At 44.7% G+C, this 13,134-nt stretch overlaps 1 protein-coding gene across 1 annotated transcript; it reads left to right on the top strand.

Annotated features, from left to right (window-relative positions):
- The first annotated feature begins 609 nt into the window (after positions 1 to 609).
- On the top strand, positions 610 to 12,118 carry gdf7 (growth differentiation factor 7). Its single transcript, XM_048531593.2, has 2 exons — positions 610 to 901; positions 11,043 to 12,118. Exons 1-2 carry the CDS (start codon positions 610 to 612, stop codon positions 11,942 to 11,944), a joined length of 1,194 nt encoding a protein of 397 aa, XP_048387550.2. The 3' UTR covers positions 11,945 to 12,118.
- Positions 12,119 to 13,134: the final 1,016 nt, after the last annotated feature.

Below are 13,134 nucleotides of genomic sequence, written 5' to 3'. Positions count from 1 at the left end.
GTCCGGCAGCATCTGTGGAGAGAAATCAGAGTTAGCGTGTCGGTTCGAATGACCCTTCCTCAGAAGTGGGAACTATCAAGGAACGCAATTCTCCGGAAAAAAATGTACTCGTTTCCTCCTACGCCCAACCAGAAACGAAAATTACCCATTGGGAAGCAGCTGGACTGAGGTAGTTATATATAGAAATATACATACATATTATATATGTATAGAATTCCGCCCTCGTTCAGAATTCTGAGGTGCATTGCTGTAGTGAGAGTAACATCTCGCGCTGTGTGAAAACAAACTGTTCAAAAAAGAAAAAAAAAGTTATTTTTTTCTTTTCAGGGAGAATGGTTTTGCTGGGATCAAGTTTGAGCCAATCAGATTCGCAGTGGGGTCGCCCTGTTCCGCGGACGCCTGAGCTTTGTTGGAGCCTGAGCAGTTCTCTGTCTGTCTCTCCCTCTGTGTGTGTGTGTGTGTGTGTGTGTGTGTGTGTGTGTGTGTGTGTCTCTGTCTCTAATGTAAAACCAGGACAGGCACCGTAAGCGAAGGGGTGTGTGTGTGTGTGTGCATCGCTCAGTCGTCGAGCTGCAACTCCCCTAAGTTTGGAAGCCACCTTTCTCCGGGATGGACATTCCTGCAGCTGTAGCGCTGGTATGCTGGACCCTGTGCTGTTGCTGGGATTTCCTCGAAGCGGCAACTCTGGGATCACTGCATGGTTCCTCTTCCCGGGACGGTGCCGGTTCCTGGTCAGCGTTGCACGGGCGGCCACGGGGCCCCGGCTCGGTAGTGCCTCATGACTACATGCTGTCTCTTTACAAGAAACTGTCGGAGCCCGAGAGGAGAGGGATAAACAGCAGCTTGCTCCGGGCTCGCAGCCATGCCAACACTGTCACCAGCTTCGTGGAGCAAGACAACGGTGGGTACAGGGGGTGGGGGGGGGCATTCGTTTTAACTCACAAATAGCTCGCCGTTTAGATGGGAACGCACTTTTTTAACAGTAACTTAGTGGCGCGAAATACGAACGTGAACTATTCATCTCTCTCATCTCAGTTCTTCTCAATTCCCTAAAACAAGCAGGAGTTAATGATATCTCTCGATAGTTTACTCGTTAACCTGATCTCGAACAAAATGCGCACCGATCCACTGAGGGCTGGGATAGATCCTGGGGATGAAAACTTTGAGTTCGTCCGATGTGCGGTTCTCACCGAAAGCGGTGAAGCTGGCAGAGCCAAAGACTGTGTCAACGGTCTGTGGTCAGAAATGTTTACTTTCCCTCTGTTGCACTTTGCAGTTTACTGTGTGTGTGTGTGTAGGTGTGTGTGTGTGTGTGTGTAGGTGTGTGTGTGTGTATAGGTGTGTATGTGTGTGTATAAGTGTGTGTGTGTGTGTATAGGTGTGTATGTGTGTGTATGTGTGTGTGTGGATCTGTATGTCTTTGTGTATGTGTGCGTGTGCCTGTGTATGTGTATCTGTTGTGTGTCGGTGTATATCTGTGTGTGCGTGCGTGTGCCTATGTGTATGTGTGTCTGTGTGTGTGTGTGTGTCTGTGTGAGGAGGGGGTGTTGTCTGTGTGTTTGGGGTGGGGGTGTTGATCCGAAAGGATGCTCCGAAATGAATCTCTCTGATTAGTTTGATAGGAAGTCGAGATAGTGTCAGCATCTTCTCACGAAGCACAAATGGGAAAAGCTCGGGGTCCCTATCCAGGACAGTAAGAACATCGCTCAGGCTGCGATCAGATAGGTGTGTGAGGTGTGTGCCGTGTCGGCTTCATGTGCGAAACCCATTGAGGAAAAGCTGACGCACACCTTTTAAGTGCAACACTTCCACAACATTCAATGAAATTGAGACATGATTCCGGTTTCACGGGTTCGCGTTGAATAGATGCTCAAATCTGGAATCTGCACAAAAAGCCCTTGCACCCGAAATTTGCAAGTGTGTAAGTGAGGGGGACATTAATGGTGATGGAAGTGATGGCCTAAGGAACATAGTGGACTTAAAGCCTCAAGATAATGTTAAATTCAGGTTGATGTCAATTGTGGAAATTCGGTGAAGTTGTACACCAGGTCGGTCCCTTTGTACTGTGCGCGACAGTAAAAGGTGTGGGGTACAGGAGCGACGCGGACCGCCGCCTGAGAGTAAGGAGTAGGGCATTCAGGACTGAAATATGAAGAGTTGGGAACCTGTGGAATTTTCTCCCACAGGAAGCAGTTGGGACCAGTTCATTAGCTATATTCAAGAGGGAGCTGGACGTGTCCTTTGTGGCTTAAAGGGATTGAGGGGCAGGGAACGAAAGTTGGAATGGGATACTGTGAGTGCATGATCAGCCATGATCATATCGGATGGTGGTGCAGGCTCGAAGGGCCGAATGGCCTACACTTTCACCTATTTCCTATGTTTCTTTGTCCTAGTCTCAAAAGGGGCGGCTAACTTTGGTATCGTTCGCGCAGTTAAATGTCGCAATGCGTTCGGCTTCAATGTCTACCAGGAAAGGCCTTCCTCTCAGTAAGCAAGTTAAAGGCTGTCGGGAATAAGGCATTGCTGGGTACCATCTGGGTTTTATTAATCTCCGCTGGAGCACCATCACAATACACGGCAAAGAAGTTGACTAATTTCAGACGGAAATACTATTTTATTGTATTCCTCTGTGGAAGCGCGGTTCCACGTCTTCACCGCTAAATGATCGACCCAGAAGAGAAACCCTGTTTCTGTCTCAGGTGGGGATGGCAGTATTATGTCCCCTTCCACTATGCCCTCACTAACCCTAACAACTCACCCACACACACTAACTCCAGAACCGCCTGGAAATCTGTTCGGATTGACTAGTCTGCACCAAATTTCCAATAACATTAAGTAGGTCCCGACTGGTGTAAATGTCATTTGAAGTTTATGCAGATGCCCTGTAAAAGGATAAGTAGTCATTTAGCAACACAGGCTTTTCAAAGAGGGTACGATGTTTGGGCGCAGTTTGAAAGGTAGCCTGTGCATATTCTATATATTTAATGCGTGACTGTTTCTTACCATAGTTACACGCTGTAAACTCTGAGACAACGTTAATACGCCGTATCAATGGCTTTACTCTCATAGGTTCTGTCCTGGTCGATGATCCCGCGTCTTTGAGATGCGGCAACATCATTGTTTTATTGCACACTACCAATCCCAGTGGAAAAAGAAATCACACTTGAATAACTAATAGTGCACAAACAGTAACGGGACGCCAATGTTTTGAGATACTGGAATATTCCAATGCAGTAATGCCGAGCAGCGTGGTCATGCAGGTAACGCGGTACAGTTCAACTGGCCCCTGACAGTAAAACAAACAAATCATGACGCTGGAAATCCGAAACCAGAGCAGAAATTGCTGGAGCAACTCAGCAGGTCTGGCAGCAGTTCAATTCTAAAGAAGGGTCATTGGACTCAAAACGTTGATTCCACCTGTATTGTTGAGTTTCTCCGGTAACTGTTGCCGATTTAAAGTAGGGTTGTCTCCCAGTTCAGTGTAACACAGGCCGGCTAGACCTTATATTGTGAAAGATCACTGTAGCTTTCTCCTGGTTTGTCCTGAGCCTAGCAGCCTAGAGGTTATCGAAACAGTTCAATTGAGTCCAATACTATTTAAAAAAAAGAGAAGCAAACATCTTTCTTAAATGCAAAGGACATGTGCAGGTGGGTGGTTCAGAGAAGTTCTGCTTCCATTTGAGTGAGGGTTTTGAAGATTGTTCACTCCCAGCATTTGTCTCTAACAGTAGATTTGTCATCCAGTCTCTAAACGCGACCAGTCACCGCTCGCAGAGAGGCGATTCCAACATTTAACCATTAAATAAAAACATCGGCAGGTTAAAACAAAACTCTAAGCCCGAGCATTACGTCTATGGTAGAATATTTCTCAATTGCCTGAGTCTTGTCAAATAAGAAAAAGATTTATTTCGTTAACAACAGGTAATTCTGCAAAACAAAAATCGGATTAAGGTGCAGTAGTTTGGTAACTGTGAGCAGCTGATAGTTCGCCAAGTGACCGGTAGCAACGAAACGCTGCTCCTAATCGGTGATAAAATAAGGTTGCAGTTTCTGTCTGCCTGGGAGTATACCCTGTACCCTAAAATCAATCATTTTGGAGGCATTTAACATTTCCAATCATCTGCTGGCATTGCCCCGTGGACTATCAGGCCAGATTTTACTCCAACACATAATATCCAGATGCCCAGCCAGTTTTCTTGCTTTTTTACTTATTTGTTCCATCGCCATTAGTTGCGGGGGGGTGGGGGGGGGGCTATGTTTTTTTCGCGTTTTATCCCATTCACTTGTTTGAGATGCTGAAATTCTCCTACACAGCTAGTCTCGCTAGTTTAGGACTATCTAATTTGTAGGCCTCGATTGAAAAAGACAAACGCGTCTATTTACATAGCGCTCTCCTCCACTTCATTAGCGCTTCACAGTGAAAAACTTATCGATGGTGTTGTTGTAACGCGAGGATGAACGCAAGCATGGTATTTACTGATAGATGCGTGGTTGGTGAATAGAGCATCGGCAATGCATTTGAGTTTGTAACCCCATAAACAATAATCACACAGACACTGAGTACACGGTCTGAGCGAGGTACCACAGTGCTTCAGTTATGCTAGTGGAAATGGAACTAAAAAGGCCTCTATCTTCAATAAGTACTAAACACTTCTCAAGCCCCTTCTCTGTTGCTAACATTCCCGGAAGGCGATTTTCGTTTGTATAAAGCACCTAAGGATTTTATAAACAGGCTGTGTTTGGAAATTCATAACACAGACAGTACTCCTGCATGAAACCATTCAACCAGAAAAAAAAACTTAACAAGGACAGCGATGTTCAATAACTGACTGTAAAAATGGACGGCGCGATACAGGTCTTCGGCAATGTTGGTTCACATGCCTAAGTCAACGCCACCACACCCGTTTCACCTGAAAAACACATTTCATGTCCTGAGCAACTGAACATTGCTGTTCCCCTCTATCGTGGTCAGTGTAAAAGCAGCATAAATTATTAGGTGATGCAGCAGTAGCGCCCGTACCTCTAACGCGGGAGGCCTGCAGTGGTAGTACCCATATATCTATACCAGGAGACCCGCGTTGAAGTCTCACCTGCTCTATTTGTTCGCCTCTGAACAGTCTGACCAGAAAATATCTAAAAGCAGTGTAAAAGTATATTGTTTAAAGGTGCTGTCCACACAAAACGCTGCCTGTTTATATTCGATGTTTTAGTTTGTTTTAAACGCGGTCCTGTTTACTATCTGCTGATCTCCTTGTTCGCTAGAATTCATACAAAAGACAGCGTGTGCGTTCGCATTTCAATCACAACCGAAGGTAACCCGCGGGAGATAGAGTTGCAAGAAAAGAACAGGATAATGAATGTGCCCGTTGTGTAATTTTTATATCCGATTGCTGGGCGCATCAAATGGTCTGAAACTGCAGACAGAAGGGAATAAAGTCAAACTGATTAGCCCACATATAACGCATAGGAGTGCAGTCATTAATCCGGATTGGAACACGGGTTATAACACTTTAGGACAACCTCAGTTGACTGCGTATCCCCAGGATATGAATCCAGTTGAACACCTATTCGAAGTATGGTGAAGTTGTCAGTGAAAATTACCGAAGGCTCACCGCGCACGCCGCAGTCAGATTTCGGCCCTTGTACTTCATAGCCACGAACTTGGATTCAATGTTCCTTGAAGTTCAGCAAAATTGCACGGATTTCAACTGCAGTAGGGAGGGGAGTGAGAGGGATCCGCCATCCCTCAGAGCCGGTTTCCAAATTATTGAGGTAGTGTGGCACCTGCAGGCGACGGGCGCTTCAACAACGCAATTTTCACTCTGATCCCGACTCATATGTGTTAGGACATGTTAATAATTACAGCGATGAACTGGGGACCCAAGCAAAATATACCTTAGCTACAATCCAGCAAACTCTTCAATTCAGTGTCATGCTCCTGTCAATTAACGAAGTCAGGAAAAGTGATTCACCTGAAATCACCAGTTAAACATTGCTGAGGTGAATTTACGAACGGGAAATGCTGAGGTCACCCTGCAAGGGAGGACAGTCCATTTGAACAACAGACAGTGTTTCGAGCAATCAATGCTACCGGGGACCTGACCCGGTCATTGGCTTTGTTTAAAGGGTTTCTTTACTCTCTCTTCATAATTTATCGCTCACAGTTCACACAAAAGCCACGCGATCGGCAGGAGGTAACTGTACCTGGTTTGTATCTTGGTGAATTACCAGAAAAAATGTGTTTCGAATGCGGTTCTCCAGGAGGCAAGAGGCTAATGTGAAATTGACACGTGCAACTCAGTGTTAAGCCGCAGGAGAAGTTACATTGTCAGCGCTAGGCTCAGACTCTACAGCAATCAGAGCGAGTCCTGGGAACGAAATTAAAAGATTTTCGCTCAGAAATGCTAATGGAGCTCTGTGAGGAAATGTGCCAATAATGAAGGTTTTTCTCTTTTAAAAACAAATTTCCAGTTCAAAAACGCCCGTCCTTCTTTGAATAAACCAAGATAGAGCGTTACACGTTTTCTGTCACAAATATTTAACAAATAAACAGCTGCGATGTGGAGGTGCCGGTGTTGGAATGGGGTAGATAAACTCAGGAGTCACGCGACATCACCAGCTACTCCGAAAAATTTGTGATTTCAGATTAATTTATTGGACTATAACCTGGCGTGGTGCGACTTCTAACTTTGGAAAAAAAAGGTCAGACCAGCGGAAGGGAGACTTTTGCCTCGCTGGGTTATGTTCTGAATACGTAGATCACGCCAAAACCTCTTGGTTTCCCTTGTTGGACCTGGGGTTGAAATCTTCAGCCACTTTCGGCTGTTTCTGTGTTTTTTTTTAAAAAAGCCACGAAACTACTCCAAGAGCAAGTCGCAACTGCATTCACAAAGTGGACTGGAACTCCAGAGTTGCCATTGGGCGCTTGTTTAGATTCGGCATAACCGCTGTGAAATAGCAGTGAAATGCCTTAAGCGCTGGACATCTGAAATTTTAAAAAAAATGCAGGTTGTTTAGCGACTGAAAAGGAAAAACGTGTTTTGCTAATTTCCGGTGCTTGGCCTTTGGCTTATGTACCCTGTATGTTGCCAGTACAGATCCTGATGGATCGGGTATATTCTTATTTTCGGAAATATATGACCGGAGACTCTCTAACCAGGGGCAACATGAGATGTTCAAAGTGGAAATATTTAGGCTCGCACTTGGAGCAAATTAAATATTTTAGCTTCTTGGATTATAAACTGCGCTGTGACGTGCTCCCAATTCGAAAGTAGAAATAAAAGCGTTCACTGATAGCCGTGTTGAAATAGTGTTATTCACAGTAATACTCGCGACAGTATATCCCCAATCTGTTTAACTGTATATGCCATTCGGCTGGGATTCGATCAATAATCAAATTAAATAATCTGAATTTATTCTATTACTGATGTTCCACAATTGACGATTTAGTAAGGATAGTTGCTTTTAAAAAGGAAGTTGGTCGCTGCAGATGAACTTCCACTTTCCAACGCATCAATCAGGTCAAACCAAGGTGGTGAGCAGTTTAATCATTCTGTACTCTAGAGTGAAAAGTACCTTTTACCATTCCCTTGGTGCTTCCTCGCGAACCTTTATTAACATATCCTGCTCCTCTGATGCCGCCTGGCCTGCTGTGTTCATCCAGCTCCACACTCAGACTCCAGGATCGGCAGTTCTTACTACCCTTTATTGATAGGCATTGCGGCCCCGAATCTGCGGAGGGGATGCTCAATTTATCACCGCCTCTTCAGAGTATCACGCAGTTTTCTGGCTCCGTGGCCCAGGGATGTCTTAACGAAAATGTTATTGCACTTGTCCGTGCATCACGGTTTGAGTGCGCGCCTCGTTTCCTCTACATTCGGCAAGATGAGGGATTTGCTCAGAACGATGGTATTCGGTGCTGATGGTTAGAAGCCTCTGGGGAGATAAATGTAACGCGAGGCTAGTCAGCAAAGAGTAATAAAGGAGGCAATTAATTCATTCGGGAGTTGATGGAAATGATCAATATATTAAAAAACTGATTGGCCAGTAACAGTTCATATTGCATATTGGACGGGGGGTGCGTGGTGAATTTAATTCCTTTTACGACACAGATCCTTCCGTTTAAGAAAAAAAACTTAACTCTAGTTCCAGCACGAAGTCGAGAAGGTATTTTTGTTTTAAATCTGTGCACTTCATGTTTTGTCACTATTTAGTACATGTTACTTAAAGCAACGCGGTCCTCATTAATGTGAGCCCACATTGGTGAAGCGCTTGTCCGTAGAGACTAGAAAGATTTCAGTCTATGTATTGAGTTAGCTAGGTAATAACCTTACAATTGGTTTCAAAACTCGTGTGTTGTGACCAGAAATTAAGTGATCTCTCTATATTAGCTAAGTGACTAATATGTTGTGTTGTATGATCTGCCTGTTCTGCACGTAAAACAAAACTCCTCATTGTACACATGTAGTAGGTGTGACAATAATAAATCAAATCAAATGCTGAATGTTGTACGTGTGGGGATTTTGAACATCGAAAAGATGGCCAGATTTGTAATGCCCTCAGTCGCCCAGTATTTTTACTTATTTCCTAACCTCGCATCCAAGCAGCAAGACTAGCCCATTCAGCCCCTCTAACCTACTGATGTGTTCACAATTTAAGATCCACATTCCCTGCTATACTCGTGATAACATTTCACCCTCTTGCGTTACAGGAATGTATCCACCGCAAATGAAACACAACGGCTCAGCTCCCACTTTCAACAAGAGAGCTCCAAAGATTCATAACCCCTTGAGAGACAGAACCAAATCGCTTAATCTCTGTTTTAAGTAGGCGACCCCCGATTGTTAAACAGTAATCAATGGTTCTAGATCTTCACTTAAGAGGAAATATCCTTTCTAAACTGTTAAGAATCCGTTGGGCCCTGCATGCTTTAAGGGCAAGTGGTGCCTTGATGGTATTATCTGGAGACCATTAATGCAGACACCCAAATAATATTCTGAATTTGATTCCGAGCATGGTAGAATTTAAATTCAATTAAAATATACGGAATTAGAGAGTAATAGTGACCATGGGGAAACCCCCACCTGGTTCACTTATGTCATTTAGGAAATGGAACTCCTGGTGCCTGGATCGGCCAACGTCGCAATGCCTGCATTCTGTAAATGTTTCTTTTTTACGGAAAAAAAAGTCACCTCCTACTCTTCCGAACTCCGTTGGACAGAAGCCTAACCAGCCCAGTATTCCTCATAAGGAGCTGTTTCAGCTATTAGTCTGTTAAACCTTCTCCGAACTGCAATGGCTCAGCTCTCAATAACACCCAGTTACGTGAGATGGTGACAAGTGACCCAGTAAGCAGAAGTGTCTTTAGAAAAGGGCAAAGGAAACAATTCATAAGAAAAATCGAAATAGATTTATTCGCTAGACCGTTTTTATATTTATGCGACTGTAATCATGGCTACCGTGATATTGAAAGGTTTAATGCACGGCGTACAGGTTTACAATTATGGAACTCATGAGCTTGTCGACGAGGTTTTGGGCATATTTCTCATACTAGACTTTTCCATTTTTTAAATATTCCTTCTTGGCATGAGGGTAACGCTGGGAAGACTATCTCTCGTTGCTTTGAGAAGATAGTGATGGAGCTTCTCTTTGAAACTGTACAATTCTTGAGTTGATGGAACTTTCAACACTTTCGGGGTAGTGAGATTAACGTACTGTTTCTGAAGCAATGACAAGTATCGGGGTAATGTGCAACTTAAGGAGAAGTTAGAGTTATGCCCATGCGTATTTTGTAGTACAGAAACCTTCCAATGAGTAACTGCCATGTAGCCTGTAGAGTTACATACTGCGACCATTGTGCATTGATGGTAGAGGATGTCAATACTGTGCTCATGACAAGAGCGCCAACAAAGTTCTTTGTGTGACCTGGTTTTAATCTTTCAGTGGGTTGCTTTGATACACACGGGCAGACAAACGGTCATTATTTCTTTTGATTTATTGTGGTCACGTTATGACATCGCACTCCTAAATCTTGTTTTGTTCTTGTAAATAAACATTTTAGTTAATGGTGATTGTCAGGATATATGATAGGGAATTCGAGAATGATGATTTGACTGATTCTATCAGGTCAGGGACTGTCAAACTCTAAGGATCGGCTCCCGTGTACTTTATGCTGCTTACCTACTGCAGATGGTCTACCGGGCACCTGTGTAAGTTTCATATTAAAATGTACTGGTTGCAACTCTTGTTGTTTTCTAACGCTCAACTTAGGTCAGGGTAGGTCTGCAGAGGACATTTGGCAACACGATAAGATCAGATTCGTTTTTGGAAATTGTTTTTATTTAGCCACGTGACTAGAATGGCTGAGAATACAAAGGTATAATGTCACGAAGCTTACACAAACAGGTGACTCAAGTAGAAACCACAGCGACTTACTGCTGCAATGAAAGGCCAAAATTCTCCTTCGGTTTAGTGAACTCCTGCTGTTTCCAACTTAAATGTTGAGCAAAAGTCTACAAAATCAGTAGGCAGCAATTGGGGTAATATTAAAACGAGGGGAAAGACAGTTCAACAGTATGGACGTCAGCTGATATCAAACTTCTAAAAAAAACCAATTAGATGTTTTCCAGTATATTTCCCCGAACAATGAATAACAATCTTTTGTTTTAATTGAAACCATTTTAAGCCCGTAGAATTCTATTTAACTCGAATGTTCAGTTTTCTCGCCGAAGTTTAATCGAATAGCATTTTAACATTTATAAACCAAAAGAACTGCCGAAGCTGTAAATGGGAAGCGAAAACAGAAATTGCTGGAAAAGCTCGGAAGGTCCAGGCAGTATCTGTGGAGAGAAACCCGAATTACGGAGAGAAATCAGAACTAACGTATCAGGGCGAGTGACCCTCCTATACAACACAGATGCAGCCAGACCTGCTGAGCTTTTCCAGCAAATCTGTTTGTCTGATTTCTTCCTTGCTGCTGTGTGCGCTTTTCTCCCTCTTCTTGTCTTTGCTGAGTTTCGATCTCTGGCTTTTCTCTTTTGCAGACGGAATCTCCGTGGGTAAGAAACAGAGATACCTGTTTGACATCACCAAACTACAGGACAGCGGAGAGCTGGTGGGAGCTGAGCTGAGGATTTTCCGGAAATTGCCGGCTGACCTGCAGGCGGCGCTGTCCCAGGGAGGCAGCATCTATCGGATGTTACTGTATCAATGTGATGAGCCAGGCGAAAAAACACCAGGACGAGTTGATTCACGGACAGTTGACATCTTGGATACCGATTCATCTGAGTGGCAAGTGTTCGACGTGTGGGAGTTACTGAAAAGCCACATCAGTGCAAGCCTGCTGTGTTTAGATGTGGAAATAATTTCCGAATACTCCCAGGAGGTTTTAGACCCCAGACTGCTGGGATTTAATCGCTCTGATCTGCAGCCCCAGGAAAAAGCGCTTCTCGTGGCGTTCAGCAACACCAGGAAAAGGGAAAACCTTTTCCGGGAGATCAGAGATAAGATCAAGTCACTGGGTGGATCGTTCTCGCTACCAGCCAGCAATGAACCCAGTGTCAAGCGCCGTAGGAAAAGGAGAACTGCGTTTTCAGGCAGGCCCAGTAGAGGAAGTGGTAAAAAAGTCAAGTCAAGATGCAGCAGGAAACCTCTTCATGTTAATTTCAAGGAGCTGGGCTGGGATGACTGGATCATCGCGCCTTTGGATTACGAGGCGTACCATTGCGAAGGGATCTGTGATTTCCCACTCAGGTCCCACCTGGAACCCACTAACCACGCCATCATACAAACGCTGATGAATTCCATGGACCCGGAGTCCACACCACCCAGTTGCTGCGTCCCATCCAAACTCAGCGCCATTAGCATTCTCTACATAGACTCGGGCAATAATGTGGTCTATAAACAGTACGAGGACATGGCAGTGGAAGCGTGTGGCTGCAGGTAGCACCCGGCCGAATGGTCGATTAGAGGCCAGGGGGTTCCCCAATGCGGATTTGACACGAGGCTGAGCGCCGCTGGGGGCCGACAAAACGCTAAAAGGCGCCAAGCTGCACTGAGGTGCTGGGAGACAGGATCGCCCACAGCCCCAGGGGGGTGAATGGAGACTGGGTGTGTTTGAGAGGAGCCTGCAGCAATGACAGAGAAAGACATATGTCTCCCCCCCGCCCCCATCCCCAGCATGGTGCGGATTGGATTGTGAGTCACATATATACACACACAGGGTCCATTTGAAATGAGGCGAAGCACTGACTCCGATGTAGCAGTTGATGCTCAGAAATTTTAAACGAAGTCCTCTAGGGACGGCGCTGACAGGTTTGGGCAGTTCACTTAAATGCAAAATCCACTCCATCTGCTCTCTCTCTCTGTAGCGTGACTTAGCGCCCACTTTCAGTCATTATTTGCAATTTGATCACTGAATTGCCCCAGCGGGGGCATCCCTTTAGCGGCCTGTCTGGTTTTGATCATTATTAACATGTGCTAACAAACGGGAGGCAGCTGCGAGCGGAAGGCCCAGACTGCGAGCATTGAACTGTAAACCCCAGGTCTATCCTTAGAACAGAGATCACATCTTTGCAACTCACAGAATTAACATTCAACCAATCTATTTCGGTACTATCATCATCACAATCGTACCCCCAAACCTCCCCGTGAACCTAAACAAAACTGCGCCGAATAAATAAGCAACGCAATTCATAGGGCTGCACTGTTCTACTGAAATACAATTCAGTGATTCGTTGTTTGAAAAGAAATACGATTCTTAATTCGTTAAGACGGCCTGCATCGTGTAGGAGTGACTTTCACAGCATGGTGATGCCAAAGTTAAATTCCAATGTCCAAGGGTAGGAAGGGTTTCTCTGAATGAAATGTTAATCGATTTGTATTATTCGCTCATATGTTAAGGACGTCACTGCGCACGTCGGCACGTATTACCCATCAAGACTGCCCTAAAGAAAGAGGAGATGAGCTGCCTTCTTATTAAACTTCTGCTGTTTTGCGGTAGGTACACCCACAGTGCTGTTAGGAAGGAAATTTCAGGATTTTGACCCAGCCACAGTGAGGGAACAGTGATATATTTCCAAGATAACACAGCGTGGAGCTGGAGAAACATGGCAGGCCAGGCAGCATCAGAGGAGG

Source organism: Stegostoma tigrinum, chromosome 4 (genome assembly GCF_030684315.1).
Source record: "Stegostoma tigrinum isolate sSteTig4 chromosome 4, sSteTig4.hap1, whole genome shotgun sequence".
Classification (NCBI taxonomy): domain Eukaryota; kingdom Metazoa; phylum Chordata; class Chondrichthyes; order Orectolobiformes; family Stegostomatidae; genus Stegostoma; species Stegostoma tigrinum.
The sequence above is the reverse complement of the archived record's forward strand: the minus strand, read 5'-3'. Positions and strand labels throughout refer to the sequence as shown.